The 22210-nt window shown below is 39.4% G+C and overlaps 1 protein-coding gene across 1 annotated transcript in view; it reads left to right on the top strand.

Annotated features, from left to right (window-relative positions):
• The window catches only part of LOC140209840 (myelin transcription factor 1-like protein), a 354336-nt gene that overhangs the window by 281512 nt on the left and 50614 nt on the right, over positions 1-22210 (top strand). The window contains exons 14-16 of the mRNA XM_072278399.1: positions 14274-14398; positions 15515-15583; positions 16598-16660. Of these exons, the coding sequence (XP_072134500.1) occupies positions 14274-14398; positions 15515-15583; positions 16598-16660 (257 nt within the window). The remainder of the gene's footprint in view (positions 1-14273; positions 14399-15514; positions 15584-16597; positions 16661-22210) is intronic.

Here is a 22210-nt window from a genome sequence, read left to right as displayed (position 1 = left end):
TATTACTTTAATTATTGGCAGAGTTATGCTGATTATTCAACAAAATGAAACAATTTGAGCAAGAGTATATAGAAAGTGGACATTTCAGACTGAAGGATAAATCTTTCTCCATCATATTTAGCAAGAATGATGAGAGTTAAGGTGATTTGTATTAAGAGCGAAGAAGGTGCTACATGCTTAGGGGAGGAGACAAGGATATTGGTGTTTAGTTAGGAAGAGATTGCTGATAAAATGATAACAGAAGTGGGGGTAGTTGAGGTAATGGGTGGGGTGGAAGTTAGTAGGTAGGTCATGCTTCAAGTGAATAAGTTGCTTGGATTCCATATTGCTGGAGAAAAGTGCAGATGGATGAAAGCCATGGAAAAGATGCAGTCATTCTCCAAAGAGGCAAAAGAACGGAGGAGGGAGTTGAAGGGGGCTTAAAAGATTGTAACAGGTTTAGATAAGGGAAGCAAAGAAAATACTTTCCCCATTAGCTAATATTACAAGGGTTAATGGGTGTAGATTTAATGAAACTTTGTGAGAGGAATGCATGGTGGAGTGAATAACTTTTTTATGAAGTAAGAATTGATGATGCAGTTACTGCCTACGGTGCTGGTAAATGCTGAGATAATCTATGATTTCAAAAGGACATCTGTAGGAAATAAACTTGCAAGGCAATGCGGATAGAGTACGGGAAAGGAACTGACTGGATTGCTGTACAGAGAGCCAGCATGAACTTCATTAAGTCATGTGGCCTTCTATGCATTAATGACTCTGTGTTGCACTTGTTGACTTTGATGTTGCAAAACTTCAGACCAAGTCTTTGTTCAACACTTTTCCATTCAAGGAACTTCATGTTACATTTATTAAAATATGAACAATTAACATTATTCAAAGCATTTATCATCACTGTAACAGAATGTCAGAACATATTGGTAGTTAAATTTAATCATTTTGTGGCCACTACACGCCATTACTTTAAGGATATCTGGGTTATTTGCAATGACTAGATCTGGGTGAAAGACTGTGCATGTACACAAGAATTATGATATTGTCATGGACACAATAGTTTTTCTGAGGAGCAATATCCATATTTAGGAACTCTGATGTCAATCTGCCTAGGAATCCCAAATTTATGTTAGATGTCTAAAATCTCTCATTGAAATGTTTTCTGTGCTGTCATTGTTTATGTATTTCCATAGCAAAGTCCACTTCCTGTTTTGTCCTGGAGATCTTTGTCATATTCCCAGTATTAGCTTGGGCATTTGTGCATTAGAGATCACTCTTATGCAATGCACTATACTTTTTCCTATTTTCTGATCTCATCTATTTCTCTCAGCTGAACACTGTGTACTCAATGCTATGTTAACAACTTTAAAATATAGGTGCTTTCTAAAATCATGAACATGTTACTCTGGTTGCGAGTGAGGTGTATCTTTTGAGTTGCTATGCCTTGGAAATTTGAGGAAGCTTTTTTTTCAAGAACTTCACCATTGAATCTACTGCCATTTTGTAGCATTCAGAGGAAGCTATTTCACTGTGACCTTTCTCACCCTCTTCCATTCTTTAGCTTACTTTTATTGTAATATTGATAGCTCCTAATGGAGTATTCCCACAAACTTGGATTAAGCAACCTGTCTGTGATATTTAAGTATTTAAAAATCCTTGAAATACTTATCAAGTTACAACAATCATCTGGAGAAAAATCTTACAGCCCCAAGAGTGGAATTATTCTCTGTTCCATCTCTACCAACATGATAAATATTTTGATGATTACCCAGATTCAATGAAAACTTTGTGGAAACCTACAAAAATAATTTTGATTTAAATCGTTTCAATGAAACCTTAAAAAAATTATATGGCTCTAAGCATTTACTTGGGCCCTACCACGTCTAATTTTAATTTCAGAGATATCTACTACATCTACTTTCATTTGAAATATTTATTACATCTTCAAAAAATGGCTATTAGACAAGACAGTTTGTGAAGAAAACTGTTTATTGCAGTCTTAATAGTTAAATGATTACACTTGAGTCATACACTTCGTGGTCACCTTATCAGATACACGTGTACGTCTACTCTTATGCAAATATATAATCAGCCAATCAAATGGCAGCAACTCAATGATAAAAGCACGCAGACATGATCAAGAGCTTCAGTTGTTGTTTAGACCAAATATTAGAAAGGGGGAGAAATGTGATCTAAGTGATTTGACCATGGAAAGATTGTTGGTGTCAGACAGGGTAGTTCCAAGTATCACAAAAACTGCCGATCCTCTGGGAGTTTTATGCACAATAGTCTCTAAAGTTTACTGAGACTGGTGAAATAAACAAAAAACATTGAGTTCTGTGGGTGAATTAATGAAATGATTGAGGTCAGAGGAGAATGGCCGAAATGGTTCAAACTGACAGGGAGGAAACAGTAACTCAAATAAACGTGTTACAACAGTGGTGTGGGTGTGCAGAAGAGTATCTCTTAGCGAACAACCTGTCGAACCCAGACGTGGATGGGCTACAGCAACAGAAGGCCACAAGCATACACTCAGAAGCTACTTTGTAAGGTACAGGGGGTACCTAATAAGGTGGCCACTGAGTGTAGGGTCCTACACCAAGCCCTTTGGACCACTACAATCATAACTACCATCAAGTATCCATCAATGATAATCCAATAACTAGCACTTGATACATAACATTCTATGCCCTTGGCCACTGCTCTAACAATAGTACGACTGAGCAAGGCCCTTGACACTCATGCAGAAGTTCCAGAAGTTCAGGAGTAGTGACCAACATGTATCAAAGGAAGGATATCCAGCCCTTGTTGTAAGAGTAACACAGACTCAAAAACAGCCATTATAAATTGCCTACTTGTTTTCTTCAGTATCCAAAATGGAACTGATTGCCCATGATTTTAGAGGTCATTAATTGATGAATGCCTTCACGTTGATTGTCTTTAGGGTCTATAAGGGAAGCGTAAGATTCCCACAGGAAACCTAGATGATGGAATTCTCAGACTGGTCAGGAATTTACTAAACACACTGAGGCACTCTGAAATTTATGCCCTGGATGAAGCTATTGCACTTTGAAATTAATGAGTAGTTTTAACTACTGATGTCCCCACTGAAATTATTATGGCCTGTGAAATGTTTCACATGTTAAAAGATCAATTGAAAAGGATATGGCACAATGGATTATTACTCATTTGAACTGAAGCTAAAGGGGAATCATTGCTAACATAGATGGTTTGTGGTGCACTGAGTGCTGTAGAATTATGAGTCACAGCTAACAGTGTGTTGGTTACAAAATTGTATGAGATGCACTGATTTGTGAATCACCACCAGTGCTGCTAGGGAGCAGATTCATCATCTTCAAGTGATGATGATAAGAATGGGCTGCACAATTCTCTGATTAATGATGGAATATTGCCTTGGCAATGGTAGACACCCAGAGCAGAGTTCATTCCCATACATCCTCCCAGCCTTGAATATGGCTACCAAGCCTGAACCCAATGAAAACCAATTATTTGAGTCAGCATAATGTTATAGCAAATTGATGTTCTGGTAAAGCTTTCAAATTCTAGTAGGATCAGCCCACACTATTATTACAGGCTCCTGACTTTATAAATCTCCAGATATTTTGTGTTTCATTTTTGCACATGCCCTCTTGGTCACAAGTAGGTTTAACATGGGTAGACTAGGGTTGTATCTATCAGATATTAATAAAGTGAGAGGGGATTTGATTGAAATATACTGTACATGTAAGATCTTAAGGATAGATATGGAGAGGATGTTTTCCTTTCTGGGAGAATCACAAGAATGCTTTTTCAAAATGAGCGTTTACCCATGTAAGACAGAAATGAGGTGATTTTTGTTTTACTTTCAACTGGTTGTGAGGCTTTTGAATACTCCTACTCAATGGGTGGGTGGAAGTAGAAATTCTGCAGATTCTGGAAATAATGGTCTCGGCCTGAAATTATTCCTTTCCATAGATGCTGCCTGATCTGCTGAGTTCCTCCAGTATTTTGTGCGTGTTGATATTTGAGCATAGATACTTGATAAGCATGGAAACAAAAAATTACCACAGATAAATAGGGACAGAGAATTGTAGCTATAATGAGATGAGGCATAATCTTATTAACTGGCAGAAACAATCTTGAGTGGTTGATAGGTCTATTCCTGGTCCTAATTTCCATGCTAGAATGCAGGACAATAAGTTTATGACTACTTTTTTTTTGTAAGCTCCTAATTAGAACAGAGAACACTATAGCACAGTACAGGACCTTTGGCCCACGATGTTGTGCTGACCGTATAATGTATTCTAAGATCAATCTAACCCTTCCATCCTACATAGTCCTTCATTTTTCTATCATGCATGAGCCTGTCTAAGAGTTTTGTTTTTAAAAGTCCCTAATGTATTTGGCTCTACCACTAGCAGGATGTTCCACACTCCTACATTCCACTGTGTAAAGTACTTACCTTTGACATTTTCCCCCCTATACTTTTTTCCAGTCACCTTAAAATTATGCCCTCTCCTATCAGTTATTACTGCCATGGGAAAATGTCTCTGACTATCTGAATCTGGTTTGGATTCATGGAGGTCAGGACATCTTTTCAATAGGTTTCAGTTTTCCGCTCAAACAGGCCTCTATTTTCAGATAGAGGTCATCCAAACCATTTGAGTTGACTCAGTGCCTCACTTTATTGCTGAATATCTTGATATTGGCTCAGGTGGTGAGTCCTCTTTCCATTTCCACCCTCTGCTGAAGGCCTGATCCTGTGAGCGAGGCCACATTGAGTGATGTCACTGTCATACGCCTAACTCATCTCTGTACATAAGCACATCAAATCCATTCAAAATATACTTTGGGCTTTTGGCTAAGATCAAGTGTAGTGCCTGTGGGTGCTGATTCACCGTGTGTCTCCACAGACACTGACATTGAAAACAGTAGATAAGATGAAATCTTCATGGTCAAGTGACACTGATAAAAGCTTAACCTGCTGACACTCAGGTGGGTTCTCATACTGAATGGGAAACCAACCTTTCCTCTAAGGCTGCCATGGTAGCAGAGTGACTGGTGAGACGCTACTACAGCTCGGGGCATTGGCTTTTGGAGTTCAGTTCTGGCATCTTTTTCTAAGGAGTTTCTATGTCCTTCCCATGAACACGTGGGTCTCCTCTGGGTGGTCTGGTTTCCTTCCACAATCCAAAGACATACCAGTTAGTAGGTTAATTGGTCATTGTAAATTGACCTGTGGTTAGGCAAGGGTTAAATCAGTGGGTTGCTGGGCGATATGGCTTATTGGGCTGGATGGGCCTGTTCTGTGCTGAATCTCTAAATAAAACAAAAATAAAACAATAAACATTTCAGCTCAGTCAGGAGGGCTATAGATATGATACATCAGTAGGGAATCCAAAACACTATCAGAGTGGCAATGAAGGATCTCAGCAATGTGGACCCCCTTCACCAGGGGCCAATTCATTGGGAAGGTTCTCCTGGAGTGTTGCAAGTTTGATATGAAGGACATCTTCACATCCAAGTCTTCACCGGTAGCATCACCTTCAAGAATGTGGCGGGATGGCAGAAGTTGCTGCAGGATTTTCAGGGGAAAGAGAACAAGGTGCCACTGTCACTGCTGAAGGTGCAATCTCTTTTCACTATCTCCACTCAGAAGGAGTGTGTGATCTCAGGGTTCATGTTCAATCCACATAAGCACATTGTGGACATCCTCACCTTCCTGACCTTTTATGTTGAGGGAGCAGGAAATGTGTGGATGTCAATTATGTGTTTTGAAATTGGACAACCTTGAAACCACAAGAAGAACAACACAAACAGCACTGTCTCCCAGAATTTCTTGACCTTTATCACAGAGGTATTAGACAACAGCACGCAGAAGAGTTGGGCCAACTATTGACTTTGGAGGAACTGGCTCTATCCATTCCTTCAACTCAAATAAAACTCCCGGTAGTGATAGCTTACTGGCTGAATTATTCTCAGCTCTGTGGGATTGGATGGGCCTGGATCTGCTGGAGGTGTACAATGTTTTGCTTCTAGCTAGCACCTGTACTGTGTCTGGCAGGAAGATTTCTGACAGCTTTGCACTGCTCAGATATGGCATCATCTATGTACAAGACATGTGGGGGGTAGATGCCTGCCTGGTAAAGATGGACCAGCATAAACCTTCAACAGAATATCACACACATACATGATGAACGTGCTCTCCAAAATGAGCTTTGGAGAGGGCGTCAGGAATAAGATACATCTGCTCTACACAGACATCTGTAGTGCAGTCCAAATCCAAACCAATGTTAGGGAACATATAGCGTCCCCATCAAGTCTGGAGTCAGGTAGAGTTGCCCACTCTCCCCTGTCTTGTGTGTGTGCTGTATAGAACCTTTGCCAAATCCATCTGGAAGGACAGGAGCATGAGAGAGGTGACGTCGCTGGGCAGTGGAGGGACCAAGGTGAAAACTTCCCCCTACATGGATATCACTGTCTTCAGCTTACAGCCAAGGTCAGTTCACAGATTCATCAGATTCTGCAACCAGTTTGAGTCAGGGGCCAAAGTTAACTGCACAAAAAGTGAGGTCATGCTCTTTGACAACTGGCCCAACCTCTTCAGTGTCCTTTTCACTATTAGCTCTGATTCTATGAAGGAGCTGGGGTTCTGGCTCAGATGCAACAAGAATTGAATAGAGTGGATGGGAAGGTGAAGCAGAAATTCGGGCTGTTGGGAGGATGCTCCCTCTCAATAACAGGGAAAAACCTAGTCATCAGGTGTGAGGAGCCCTCGGAACTGCTGTACTTGGCACAAGTGTGGCCCGTTCCTCCTTATTCTAGCTTGGATATCACTTGGGCTGTCTTCTCGTTAAACTATGGGTCCAAGATGCTGTGGGTCAGATGGGTCATGATACACAAGTCCCTAGACAATGGGGGCAGAAACATACCCAAAGTCTCCTTCACCCTGATAACCACCCTTCTGTGTGGCTGCTTCAGGCAGTGTGCGGAACCCACTATGTGCCGAGGTTATATCTGTCCCCACTGTTGCAAAGCACGGGACTGGCCACTTTGCCATGCATCATCTCTGTCAGCTACACGTTGCTGCACTGCCTGTCCTTCATGGAAAAGTTCCTTTGGACCAACACCTTTGATCAGGCAGTGGTCAGCATGGAACACAGGAGAAAGACGCAACAGATATAGTGGGGTGGTTCCCTGAAAACACTGTCCAGCCAATCTGGCAGAATGTCTCATCGCCAAATCTCACCAACAGGCACCAAGACCTCTCATGCTGGCGGTGAGAGGAATCTTCCATTTATTTCCTGCATGCCCAAAACACCACTCCCACCATGCACTGTACCAGAGATGATCGTAGTGGGAACAAGACAGTCGCTCACAGTTTTGGACTGTGGAATTGCAAAGAGGAAGTGGAGATAGGTGCAAGGGCTTGTGTCTCTATTCATCCCACATGGCTAAATAACAGAGGATTCGCTGATCTATGGGTTGTTCCCAGGGACATACAGAAAGACAAAAATCAAGTGGTGCTGGGAGATCAACTCAGTGAAAGGCACCCCCCGTTTCAATGCACATAACTACACTTTGAAAAGTGGTCTTATGGTACAGATCTTGAATTTGTAGAGGCACTCTGTATTAGTACTGTTAGGTTCTTGAAGGATAGTTTAATTAGCTTGCGAGGGATTAATGATAGACATCATGTATTTGCATAAAACTGTTTACCATTAAATATTCTCACATTCACAAGAAACAAGCTGATAGTACAGTCTTGCAACAGTTTTTATCTTCAGTATTGGAACAGCCTCATAACAACAAATTAATTTTAAGGTATCTGTGTAAGATTGGCCGTGTGTTTACATTTCATTCTGTGGGTCTGAACTTTCCGTGTATTGAATAAACTCCTTTCACATTTGACCATTACATCTTGGAGAGGAAAATGTCACTTCATCCATCAATCTTGCTTGAAGTTAACTTCAGGTCTCAGAGATGAGAGAGCATGTGGGTTACCTGCTATAAAATTCAACTAATATGTTAAACTCAATGAGAAAAAATATGTAAAACCTAATCAACAAAAGCATGAAATTAAATCAAGAATGAAATACAAGCCATTGGATATCTCTTTGAAAGAGAAGCTTTGGCCTCATTACCCTCATATAATGCCTTACCAGCAGAAGTGGTAATGTTCACCATATTGCATAGAGCCAGCAAAAACACAATTGTGTATTATTAATATTATAAGTGCATTGCAAAGCATATGAATTGAGTCTTTTTTTATATCTTAAGCATGTACCTTAATTGTAATTGTGGTTAACAATGGAACGTTTAAGAGGCATATATAATGAGGTATTTTATAATCTATAAGGTTTAATCATCTTCAAAAAGTTTCAAAGTCCTGGCAGGCTGCATGCCACATTTATAATTATGAGAAAAACATGTTGCTGCAAATCTCATCCTTAATTTGACACCTATGTCTTAAACACAACTACAACTCAGGACACTTAGAGGTATTTTATACAGAAAATATATAACTAACTGTGAAGTCATGAAGAATGTGAGGTAATTTTAATGACTTTTCAAACTTGCTTTCAGTCTCTTCATTTTCTGTGAATTGAATTGAATTGACTTTATTTCTTACATCCTTCACATACATGAGGAGTAGAATTCATTACATTATGCCTCCGTCTAAATGTGCAATATACAATTTATAGAGATTTGTGATAAATAGTTTTAAAGGTTTCAAAGGTACATTTAATGTCAGAGAAATGTATACGATATACATCCTGAAATTCTTTTTCTTCACAACCATCCATGAAAACAGAGGAGTGCCCCAAAGAATGAATGACAGTTAAATGTTAAAACCCCAAAGTCTCCCCCAGATCCTCCCACTCCTGCGCGTAAGCGGCAGCTAGCAACAATCCCCCCTTCCCTCACCGGCAGAAATTAAATCATCAGCGCCCACCACCGAGCACTCAAGCATGAGCAAAGCAACATCAAAGACACAGACTTGCAGTACTCCAAAGACTACGCATTCACCCAGTATTCAACATACCATAGGTTCTCTCTCTCCCTAATAAGAGAGAAAGAGATGTTTCCGTTTCACAGTGAGAGAGGAGAAATAACAAACAGCTCGCTGGTTTACAATATTAAGAGTCCATTGCATTGCTTTTTTTGAGCTCTGTGCCCAAAGAACTCAGGTCTCCGGGCACACAGCCAATGATCTTCCAGCTCCCACGACACACCGGTCCAGGAGATTGACCTTCGATCCACCCGTCTCCAGAGCCCCGAGATCCTAGGCCTCCAAAAGGCGAGCCGAACTCTTAGGCTGCGGCCTTGGCATGTCGGATAACAGCCATAGTCATAGTCATAGTTATACTTTATTGATCCTGGGGGAAATTGGTTTTCGTTACAGTTGCACCATAAATAATGAATAGTAATAAAACCATAAATAGTTAAATAGTAATATGTAAATTATGCCAGGAAATAAGTTCAGGACCAGCCTATTGGCTCAGGGCGTCTGACCCTCCAAGGGAGGAATTGTAAAGTTTGATGGCCACAGGCAGGAATGACTTCCTATGACGCTCTGTGTTGCATCTCGGTGGAATGAGTCTCTGGCTGAATGTACTCCTGTGCTCACCCAGTACATTATGTAGTGGATGGGAGACATTGTCCAAGATAGCATGCAACTTAGACAACATCCTCTTTTCAGACAGTCCTGTATGTACAACAGGACAGTCAATATAGCATAGAAATACAATTATAGCAGCGTGAATTAATCAGTTTGATGGCCTGGTGGAAGAAGCAGTCACGGAGCCTGTTGGTATTGACTTTTATGCTATGGTACCGTTTCCTGGATGAAAGCAGCTGGAAAAATTTGTGGTTGGGGTGACTTGGGTCCCCAATGATCTTTTGGCCTTTTTACGCACCTGTCTTTGTAAATGTCCTGAATAGTGGGAAGTGCACATCTACTGATGCACTGGGCTGTCTGTGCTACACTTTGCAGAGTCCTGCGATTGAGGGAATTACAGTTCCCATACCAGGAAGTGATGCAACCAGTCTAGATGGTCTCAATTGTGCCCCTGTAGAATGTCTTTAGGATTTGGGGACCCATACTAAACCTCTTCAACCATCTGAGGTGAAAGAGATGCTGTTTTGGTTTTTTCACCACACAGCCAATATGTTCAGACCACATGAGATCCTCGGTGATGTGTATGCCAAGGAACTTAAAAATGTTCATCCTCTCAACCCCAGCTCCACTGATGTCAATAAGGGTTAGCCTGTCTCCATTCCTCCTGTAGTCCACAACCAGCTCCTTTGTTTTTGCAACATTGAGGGGGAGGTTGTTCTTTTGACACCACTGTGTCAGGGTGATGACTTCTTCTCTGTAGGTTGTCTCATTATTTGAAATTAGGCCAATCAATGCAGTATTGTCAGCAAATTTAATTAGCAGATTGGAGCTGTGGGTGGTGACACAGTCATGTGTATACACAGAGTAAAGGAGGGAGCTTAGGACACAGCCCTGAGGGGCTCCTGTGTTGAGGGGCAGAGGGACAGAGGTGAGGGCAAAACATCATTGTCTTGGTTGATGCAAGCTATTAAACTCAGGTTGAAAAATTTGGCACAGCCAGCAGCGGAAATCTCAAAATCCGTCCACTGCAGAGCTTTGGTAAGATTTGCAGATTCTACCAGTAACCAATTAAAAATCCTAAATAATTTGATTTCTAAGCTGGTGGTCAATGTGATCATCAGGAATATGAATATACTTAAGCTATGCTTTATAAAAACTTATTTTTGTATTAGAAATTGTTTACAGCTTGAAGCTTCACTCAAGCATTTGTAATATATTTGCTAATGTTCTTTTCGCACCTACTACAACACAAACCATCCAATCACATGGTGTACTGTTTATTGAATTCATATGGTTTACTTTGAAACTGACTGGAATGAATACAAGGAAATACACCACCATTTTTTTAAACTAATTCTAAGATATCATGTTTTGGGTTTCCATGATGGCTTCATCAGTGTATATTCAACTGTATGGGCTCAGGGATGTTATCGAATTACATTTCTCTATAACGTGAGTCTTCTACAGCTAGCCTACTCATCAGCATCAACCCATTAAATTACTTCAGACTACTGATGAAAAGTTCCTGTCTCTCACTGGACTTTCTAGCTGCTATTGATACTATTGGCATAGATGAAGATGCTGCTGCAACATTGAATACCAGTTGAAACAAAATTCAGTACATTAAATTGTTCCCTTTTCCAAACCAGAGGTGATAACGGACTTTCCAATAATAATTATAATAACACCTTAAGACGTAAGAGCAAAATTAGACCATTCGACCCATCAGATCTGTTCTGCCATCCCATCATGGCTGATTTATTATCCCTCTCAACCTCTTTCTCCTGCCTTCTCCCCATAACCTTTGACACCCTGACTAATTAAGAACCTATCAACATCGGCTTTAAATATATGCAATGACTTGGCCTCCACAGCTGTCTATGGCAATGAATTCCACATATTCACTGTCCACTGGCTAAAGAAACTCCTCCTCATCTCTGTTCTAAATAGATGTCCTTCTATTCTGAAGCTGTGCCCTCTGGTCATAGACCAACTCCCACCCCTACCACTGTAGGGAACATCTGATCCACACCCACGTTCTCTGGGCTTTTCAGTATTCAATAGGTTTCAGTGAGATCCCTCTCAACTCCAGCTCCAGTGAGTACAGGCCTAGACCAATCAAACACTCCTCATATGTCATATATTAACCCTTTCATTCCCAGAATCATTCTCCTGAACTTCCATTGGACCTTCTCCAAATGCCAGCAGGTCCTTTCTTAGATAAGGGGTTCAAAACTGCTCGCAATAATCCAAGTGCGGTCTGACCAATGCCTTATAAAGCATCAGCATCACGTCCTTGCTTATATATTCTAAACCTCTCAAAATGAATGCTAACATTTCACTTGCCTTCATTACCACTGACTCAACCTGCAAGTTAACCTTCAGAGAATCCTGCACAAAGACTGCTGTCCGTTTGTGCTTCTGATTTTTAAAATTTTCTCCACAGTCTATGTCTTTATTCCTTGTAACATACTGTATGACAATTCACTTCCATTCATTATATTCCATCTGCTACTTCTTTGCCCATTCTCCTAATCTGTTTAAGTTCTTCTGCAAATTTCCTGCTTCCTCAACACTACCAGCCCCTCTACCTATCGTTACATTGTCCACATACTTGGCCACAAAGCCATCAATGCCGCCACCCAAATTATTGACATATAATGTTAAAAGAACTGCTCCCAACACTGACCTCTGCGAATTACCACCACTCACCAGCAGTCAACCAGGAAAGGCTTCCTTTATTCCCACACTATGGCTCCCACCAGTCAGCTAATCTTCGATCCATGCTAGTAGGTTTGCTGTAATACCATGAACTCTTGTCTTGTTAAGCACCTTCATTTGCAGTACTTTGTCAAAAGCCTTCTGAAAATCCAAGTGAACAACATTGATTGATTTTCCTTTGTCTTCCTCTGCCTGTTATTTTCTCAAAGAGTCCCAACAGATTTATCAGACAAGGTTTCCCCTTAAGGAAACAATGTATCTCTAAGTATCCCAAAAATTTATCCTTGATAATATACTCGAACATCCTCCCAACTACAGAAGTCAGGGTAACAGGCCGATAATATTGTTTCTTCTGCCTCCCTCCTTTTTTGAAGAGTGGAGTGACATTTGCAATTTTTCATTTCTCTGGAAGCATTCTAGCGGCTAGTGATTCTTGAAAGATCATTTCTAATGCCTTCAAATTCTCTTCAGTTACCTCTTTCAGAGTCCTGGGGTTTAGTCATCTGGTCCAGGTGACTTATCTACAGTCAGACTTTTCAGCTTCCCAAGTGCTTTCACCTCCATAATAGCAACTGCACTCACTTCTTCTCCTTGACACTATCAAATTTCCAGCATACTGCTAGTGTCTTCCACAGTGAAGACTGACGGAAAAATTAATTATGTTCTTCGACCATTTCTTTGTACCCATTACTACCTCTCTAACATTATTTTCCAGCAGTCCAATATCCACTTTTGCTTCTCTTTTATCTTTATATATCTGTAAAAACTTTTTGTATCCTCTTTTATATTATTGGCTATCCTAACTTCGTAATTCTCTCCTTGTGGCTTTTTGGTTCCTTCTGCTGGTTTTTAAAAGCTTCCCAGTCCTCTAAATTCTCACGAATTTTTGCTATATTATGTGCCCTCTCTTTTGCTTTTATGCCATCTTTGACTTCACTTGTCAGCCATGGTTGTGTCAACCTTCCTTTAGAATAGTACTTCAAATTTGGGATGTATCTATCCTGCAAAATCCAAATTACTCCCAGAAAGACCAGCCATGGCTGTTCTGCAATCATCCCTGCTAGTATCCCCTTCTGATGAACCTTGGCAGCCCCTCTCTCATGCCTCTTTATGAAGCTTAGCATTCTGAGGCAACACTAATAGGCAAATGGAGAAATGGTTCAAGTTTAAAATAAACCACAGATTTGAGAATAAGAATCTAATATATATCACTGGCTTAGATTATATGAAATTTCAAGCAAGAGAAAATCTGCAAACGCTGGAAATCAAAGTAATGCACACAAAATGCTGGAGGAAATCAGCAGGCCAGGCACCATCTATGGAAAAGAGTGAACAGTCGGCATTTTAGGCTGAGACTCTTCATCAGAACTGATGAAGGGTCTCGGCCTGTAACACCAACACCGACTATTTACTCTTTCCCATAGATGCCGCTTGGCCTGCTGAGTTCCTCCAGCATTTTGTGAGTGATATGAAATTTGTTGTTTTGTGGCAGCAGTGCAGTGCAAATACATAAATTACTCTAAATAACAAGGATAAATAAATCAATCAATAAATAACATTTTATGCTATTTATCTGGCTAAATTATGATAAATAGCTGGCTGTCAATTGCATAAATGGTGAGTAAGCACTAGAAAGTTGCCGTTCTTACATAATTTCTGAATTAGCTGCTTGGCTTACATGTTGATAGCAGTCAATATATCATTAATTGGTCTACAAAATTTAGACCCTTAATGTTGAAAATTTTCTGAAGAGTTCTTAGTGTACAAGAGAAGGGATTACAGGAAAAATGAAGTATGGTGGATGGTAAATATTTAATTTTGATTTTCTAGCCATTGTAAATGTAAGAGGGGTTGGTAGAACAGCAGCTGTTGTTGCTCATGGTTATGTTCATACAAAATACACAAACATAAGCCAATAATAATTTTCACTTTTCTGTAGCCAGAAGATATGGATCCATTTCAGGAAAGCCTGGAAGAGCGAAGGTATCCTGGAGAGGTCACAATACCAAGTCCTAAACCTAAATATGGACAATGCAAGGACATCAACAAAAAAGATCTCATAACGTAAGCAAGCAGAATAGTGTCATCTTCCCTTTTGATTTTATTTGCTAAATATCCCTTTGAAGGAAACTCTTCTTTGTATTTTGGTAGCATGCAACAAAATATGCAGCATGATTTTTTAAAATCTTCAATTCCCAAATTTTCTTGGTGGATAAAGTTTCTTACTTTAATTGCACTATATTAAGATTAAGTAAAGCATCATTTTGGTAATTGCTTCATTCTTGCAGTTTTTCCTTAGGATGCTTAGCAAACCATTGCAGACAGTGAAGCTAAACTGGAAACAATGAAATATCAAAAAAAGTTTTCTAAAAACTTAATTACTATTTTTGGCTGTTTTCTTGTTTGGTGGCAGATGTCCAACACCAGGGTGTGATGGGAGTGGTCATGTCACGGGTAATTACGCCTCACATAGAAGGTGTGACTTCCTTTTTCATGGTGGATACTGTCTTTTCAATTTATTGTTTTCAGCTTACCTGAACAATGCTGTCAAGTGAATTGCAAAAAAAAATGCATGTTAACCCTTTGACAATTGAATTTTCTTGACAGTTTGCAGCATGTTTGTTACAGAATTCTTTACAATAATAATTAAGATCATGGGCTGATGTTATGAAGAATAAGAATATTATTTAAGAAGAAATAAATTTGCTTTATTGTCAATACTTCATGAATAAACTAAACATTTCCCTTTTTATATCAGGAAATGTAATGTAAATGATTAATTATATAGAATAGTTATCTTTAATTATATTATATTACTATATTACTGAAATTTAATGTTGGCTACAAATATATTTTCAAAGTTAATTATTGTAAACTGAGTCCACAGTAATGAAGCAAGTGTAATGCTTTAAGAATCAAATTCCTTATATATATGTGTGTGTGTATGTATATATATAATATATATATAATATAATACATAATATATATTATATTATATATATAGGCCATGATTAAGTTAAATGCTAAAATATTCAGAGGGTTAGCTATTGGCATGAATCTGTCAGCAATTCAGCAGTGAAATCATTTCTTCTCTGCATTTGTCAAGTTGTGTCATATGTGTGTATGAAATGTTGGATTGACTTGACATGAATTGATTTTGCTGCCTTGTGTATCTTGCAGTCTATCCGGCTGTCCTTTGGCAGACAAAAGTATTCGAAGTATGATGGCCACCAGCTCCCAAGAATTAAAGTAAGGCTTAATTGGCATTAGTGCATGAATAAAGTCTTCATATTGTCATTACAAATCTTATTCTATTAATGTTGGATTTGCTTCAACCAATAACTACAAGAGTTAATTGGCAATCTGCAGTTAAAAGAATTGAACTCACACAAGTCGATATATATATTTATGTATTGCTTTTCTATTAAGATCCATTTCTCATTGCTTCTTCTGGCAATGACCTCCATTAGGGAATCCCTTTCTTATTCCAAACTAATTTTCAGCAATTTGATTGAACATTTAGCTTAGTTGTCTCTGTATGAGTATTTTAATCAGCATTGGCTTTACCATCAAATTGGTAATTTGTTGCAGTTTGCATTCAAATTAGTTCATGAGCAATTCCACAGTGCCACAACAATGTCAATCACGAATGAGATTTCTCTTTTAGTGTTATGACTTTAACATAACTCAGTTCCATAAAGTTTCTCTTTTAGTCACCCTCATGGTTGTGATTAATATAATTAGCTTGCAACTGAACTGACTTGAATGTGAGTGTCATGGTGTGAGTAGCAAAGAGAAAAGACTAAACCCGAACAGAGGGATAGTGCGAAGTTGCTTTGGATCAATGAAATGCTAAGCCAGGTAGCTTGTAGAATCCTGTAAAACTTATTTACAGAAATGTTATAGCTGTACATTCAATTCATTTAAGCAATGAACGTTGTTGGTAATTGCTGGGAAAATTACATGGAGTTCAATCTCTGTAAATAATGAAAACATCAGTATGATGGTTTTGTTTTTGTAACAATTTACTAAATGATGTCCAATGTTCCAAAAGCAGTCTAATATTCACAACATACCCCGTGCAATTTGTCTAGCTGAAGTTTAGACACATTGGCATTGGATAAATTATTTAATACTTTTACAGAACTGTATTTTTTAATGATCCTGCTACTTTAGTATTAGACTGTAAATTCCATTTGTAAATGCTATTATAGATACGAGGTGCATTTGAACAATTTGCTGTTCTTATGTTTTCATTGATAGATGTCCAACTCCTGGATGTGATGGTTCTGGGCATATCACTGGAAACTATGCTTCTCATAGGAGGTAAGCCAGACTTTCATATTCTAAAGATAAATTTTGCAAAATAATATAACTTTTCTCTCTCTTTTTTGATCCGAGTTCTTGACCTTCCATTTCTCTGTCTTTATCTGGTCAAATTCTTTCTAAGGTAACTGCTGTAAGTACCATTCATATTTCTGAATTTCCATTATATGTGTGTGAACTTGGGCAGAGAGTGCCAGCCGGCTACTTTATCAGGAGAAAGCCAGCTCCTGTTTTCCCCAAATAATCCACAAACAGTAGGCTAAGGACCCTACTAACTCATGGTTTGTGGCCAATTGCTATGAAGTTTGTTAAGTGATTCCAGCTCTGGTTGAAGCCTAAAATCTTCATAAAGTGGCAAATCACTGGCATAAGTGGATAAACCACTGGGAGATACACTCATTGGCCACTTTATTAGGTAAACCTGCTCGTTAATGTAAATATCCAAAGTGGCAGCAACTCGGTGTTCAGGCCAAACGTCAGAATGAGTAAGCAATGTGATCTAAGACAGGGTCAGGAACATCCCGGATCGCGTCCACAGCATTTTGGAGGGGTAGGGAGAACAGCCAGATGTCTTGGTACATATTGGTACCAATGACATAGGAAGGAAAAGCAAAGGGGTCCTGAAGAGAGAATTTAGAGAGCTAACCAGAAAGCTGACAAGCAGGACCTCCAGGGTAGTAATTTCTGGATTGCTGCCTGTACCACGCACCAGTGAGGGTAGAAACAGGATGATTTGACACATAATTGCAGGGCTGAGAAGCTGGTGCAGGGGGTAGGGCTTCAGGTTCTTAGATCATTAGTACCTCTTCTGAGGAAGGTATAACCTGTTTAAAAGGGACGGATTGCACCTGAACCTGAGCAGGACCAATATTCTCGAGGGCAGATTTGTTAAAACTGTTGGGGAAGGTTTAAATTAATTTGGCAGAAAGATAGGAAGCAGGGTGAAAGGACTCAGTATAGGTCAGATGGTAAAAAGAAGATAGTGTGCAGTCAGATTGTCATGAAGGACAAGCAAATTATAGGACAAAATTGCAGCCAGCAGGGTGAGTATCAGTGCATTAGGGATGCAGAATCAAAAAAGGTAGCAAATACAGTATTCAAAGTCTTATATCTCAATGCACAGAGTATAGGAAATAAGGTGGATGATCTTGTTGCACTTTTACAGATTGTCGGGTATGACATTGTGGCCATTATTAAATCGTGGCTGAGAAATGGTTGTAGTTGGGAGCTGAATGTCCAAGGTTACACATTGTATCAGAGGGATAGGAAGGTAGGCAGAGGGAGTGGTGTGGCTTTGAAACTTCTGGGTTGAGTTAAGAAACTACAAGGGTAAAAGGACCCTGATGGCAATATATACAGGCCTCCAAACAGTAGCTGGATGTGGACAACTGATTACAATAGGAAATAGAAAAGGTGTGTCAAAAGGGAAATGTTATGATAGTTACAGGAGACTTTAACATTCAGATAGATTGGGAAAATCAGGTTGATAACAGATCTCAGGAGAGTGAGTTTTTGATAGGGAGAAACTAAGGTCTAATGTAGCAGTATTTCAGTGGAGTAAAAGAAATTACTGTGGTATGAGAGAGGAATTGGACAAAGTAAATTAGAAGGAGATGCTGGCGGGGATAACAGCGGAGCAGCAATGTTGTGAGTTTCTGGGCAAAATGAGGAAGGTCCTGGATAGATGTATTCCAAAAACAAAGAAATACTCGAATGGCAAAATAGTACAGCCATGGCTGATAAGAGAAACCAAAACTAATGTAAAAGCAAAAGAGAGGGCATACAAAAAAGCAGGAAGAAGATAGAGGATTGGGAAGCTTTTAAAAACCTACAGAAAGCAACTAAAAGAATCATTAGGAGGGGAAAGATGAAATATGAAAGCAAGGAAGCAAACAATATCAGAGTGGACAGAAAAAGCTTATTCAAGGGTATAAAAAATAAAAGTGATGAGAGTGGATATAGGACCACTAGAAAATGAGGCCAGAAAAAATAATAACGGGGGACAATGAGACAGCAGATGAACTAAATGAGTATTTTGCATCGGTCTTCTGTGGAAGACACTAGCAGTGTCCCTGTGTTGAAGGGTGCTCGGGAAGAAAAGTGAGTGCAGTTACTATTACAAGGGAGAATGTGCTCAAAAAGCTGAAAGTCTTAAAGGTACGTGTCACCCAGACCAGATGAACTGCACTCAAGTGTTGTGAAAAAGGTAGCAGTAGAGATTGTGGAGGCATTAGTAATGATCTTTCTAAAATAATTGGCCTCTGGCATGGTTCCGGAGGATAAGAAAATTGCAAATGTCACTCCACTCTTTAAGAAAGGAGAAGGTAGCAGAAAGGAAATTATAGACCAGTTAGTCTGACCTCAGTGGTTGGGAAGATATTGGAGTCAATTGTTAAGGATGATGTTATGGAGTACTTGGTGACATAGGATAAGATAGGACAAAGTCAGCATGGTTTCCTTAAGGGAAAATCTTGCCTAACAAGCTTGTTGGAATTCTTTGAGGAGATTACAAGTAGGATAGATAAAAGGGATGCAGTGGATGTTGTATATTTGGACTTTCAGAAGGTCTTTGACAAGGTGTCACACATGAGGCTGCTTACCAAGTTAAGAAGCCATGGTATTACAGGAAAGTTACTAACATAGAGCATTGGCTGTTTGGTAGGAGGCAGCGAGTGGGAATAAAAGGATCCTTTTCTGGTTGACTACCAATGACGAGTAGTGTTCCACAGGGGTCAGTGTTGGGACTGCTTCTTTTTATGCTGATTTAGATGATGGAATAGATGGCTTTGTTGCCAAGTTTGTAGATGATATGAAGATTGGTGGAGGGACAGGTAGTGTTGAGGAAACAGGAAGGCTGAAGGACTTTGACAGATTATGAGAATGGGCAAGAAAGTGGCAAATGAAATACACTGTTGGAAAGTACTTTGCTAGTAGAAATAAATGTGCAGACTATTTTCTAAATGGAGAGGAAATCCAAAAATCTGAGATGCAAAAGGACTTGGGAGTCCTTGTGCAGAACACCCTAAAGTTTAACTTACAGGTTGAGTCATTGTTGAAGATGACAAATGCAATGTTAGCATTCATTTCAAGAGATCTAGAATACAAGAGCAGGGATATGATGCTGAGACTTTTATAAGGCATCAGTGAGACTTCACCTTGAGTACTGTAAACAGTTTTGGGTTCCTTATGATGTGCTGGCATTGGAAAGGATGCAGAGGAGGTTTGCAAGGATGATTGCAGGAATGAAAGGGTTATCATACGAGGAACGTTTGATCGATCTGGGTCTGTACTTGTTGGAATTTAGAAGGATGAGTGGGGAGTCACATTGAAACATTTTGAATGTTGAAAGGCCCAAACAGACAAGTTGTGGATAAGGTGTTTCCTCTGGCGGGGGAGACTAGGACGAGAGGATACAGCCTCAGGATAGAGGGGCATCCATTTAAAACAAAGATGCAGAGAAATTTCTTTAGCCAGAGGGAGGTGAATTTGTGGAATTTGTTACCACAGACAGCTGTGGAGGCCACGTTGTTTGGGTGTACTTAAGTGAAGATTGACAGGTTCTTGATTGGCCAAGGCATCAAAGGTTACGGGGAAAAGACCAGGGAGTGGAACTAAGGAGGGGAAAAAAGGATCTGCCATGATTGAATGGTGGAGCAGACTTGATGGGTTAAATGGCCTACTTCTGTTCCTATGTCTTATGGTCTAAGTGAGTCTGACCGTGGAATGGTAGACGGAGTAGTTTGAATATCTCAGAAACTGCTGATATCCTGGGATTTTCTTGCACAACAATCTCTAGAGTTTACAAAGCATGATGCAAAAAAACAATTACATCCAGTGAGTAGCAGTTTTGTGGGAGAGAAGACCTCATTGATGAGAGAGGTCAGAGGAAAATGGCCAGACTGGTTCAAGCTGACAGGAAGATGACAGTATCTCAAATAACCGTTACAACAGTGGTGTGCAGAAGAACATCTCTGAATGCACAACATAGTGAACCTTGAAGTGGATGATCTACAGCAGCAGAAGACCACAAACATACAGAAATACACTCAGTAGCTGTTTTATCAAGAACCTCCTGTACCTAATAATTTGGCCACTGAGTGAATTTTAGAGGAAGACAGTTTCCTCTTCCATACTTCCAAATAGTATTCCAAAAATCAGTTGTTTTACTGCATCTAAAGATTATTGGACTCAAGCATCCTCCAGGATTTTCCTGGAAACTGATTGTGCTTGAAGATGGAACTGCAGATAATTTACATCTGAATTGATGTCTTGTGGCTCCGGGCACAGATTTCCATCATGGATCAGAACAGATTCCTGTTGTAAGTTACCCTTTTGAGCTGCACTATAGTCACATGGGTTTCTTTGGAGCTGGGCTGCCGCCAATCTTTGAGACTCACAACAGGATCTGAGCAAGCTAATCATACTAACAATCCATAAGTTACTTTATTTAAAACAAGATTCATCAGTAACATTCAGTATAAAAACTGGCACACTTTTTGGTCTATCTTTCAAAACTGCCATATACATTTTAAAAATTAATAATTGTCATGGAATTCCTCCAAAATAGGTCCTTGAATTTTATCATCTTGTGTATTATCCCAATTGTTGATTTTGTGGTGTGTACTTTTAATCAACTGTTGTTCCATAAGTATGTCTGCCTTACACAAGTTTCCGACAATCATTCATTTTTTTATTCAAGAGGGCAACTTGCCTAACCTGCCTCCATTCAGTGAGAACAGACAAAAATCAATGCTGCAGTCACTTTCATTTTCTGCTAATAAGTGTGTTCATTATGTCCATTGCACAAAAAAATCGAGCTTTGTAAATTGCCTGCTTTTCATTCTTCTTTGCTCCAATTTGAATTTCATAATTAGTTTTATTTTTCAGCATATGCACATCAGATTGATTGATTTAACTCAGCAATTTGAGAATCTGGAAAGCATTGCCTGAAAGGATGGAGGAAACAGATTCAATAATTGAAAAATGTAATCTCTGTTTCAAAGGGTAAATATTACAAGACAATGGGGAAAGAGCAGGGAGTTGGGTGAATTGTACAGAGGTTTCAGAGAATGTGCCTGAATGGCTGCCTCCTATCTATATAATTTTATGATTAACCACTGAAGGAGCAACACAATTGCACTGTAGTCTGAGATCATGAATAGTCATCCAAACCTGTCATGTAGAATGTTCTTTTGTACTTTCTCCATAAGCTAAAAATATGCTCAGGACTTTACACCATTATTTCTTTATATCAAATATGAATGTCAAATTGCAAAAGAAACCTGTTTGTTGCTAAGTAACTGAATGCCAAATCTAAACACAAACATATTTTCTGCCCCATGTCAGTGGAGACAGCATTGCTCTACTTAACTACTGACACCAAAAATGCATCTTGTTTATAGTGACACTTCAAAACTAAACCACTTCCAATTTCTGAAGCACTTTGTTTTTTGAATTAATAATATAAGCACCACAGAATGCCCTGGTTCTGCCAACCTACAATAGTTGAAAATGTGCATATCCATAATGGTTGGACGTGAAAGGTTCTGT

Source organism: Mobula birostris, chromosome 2, assembly GCF_030028105.1.
Source record: "Mobula birostris isolate sMobBir1 chromosome 2, sMobBir1.hap1, whole genome shotgun sequence".
Lineage (NCBI taxonomy): Eukaryota > Metazoa > Chordata > Chondrichthyes > Myliobatiformes > Myliobatidae > Mobula > Mobula birostris.
The sequence above is the reverse complement of the archived record's forward strand: the minus strand, read 5'-3'. Positions and strand labels throughout refer to the sequence as shown.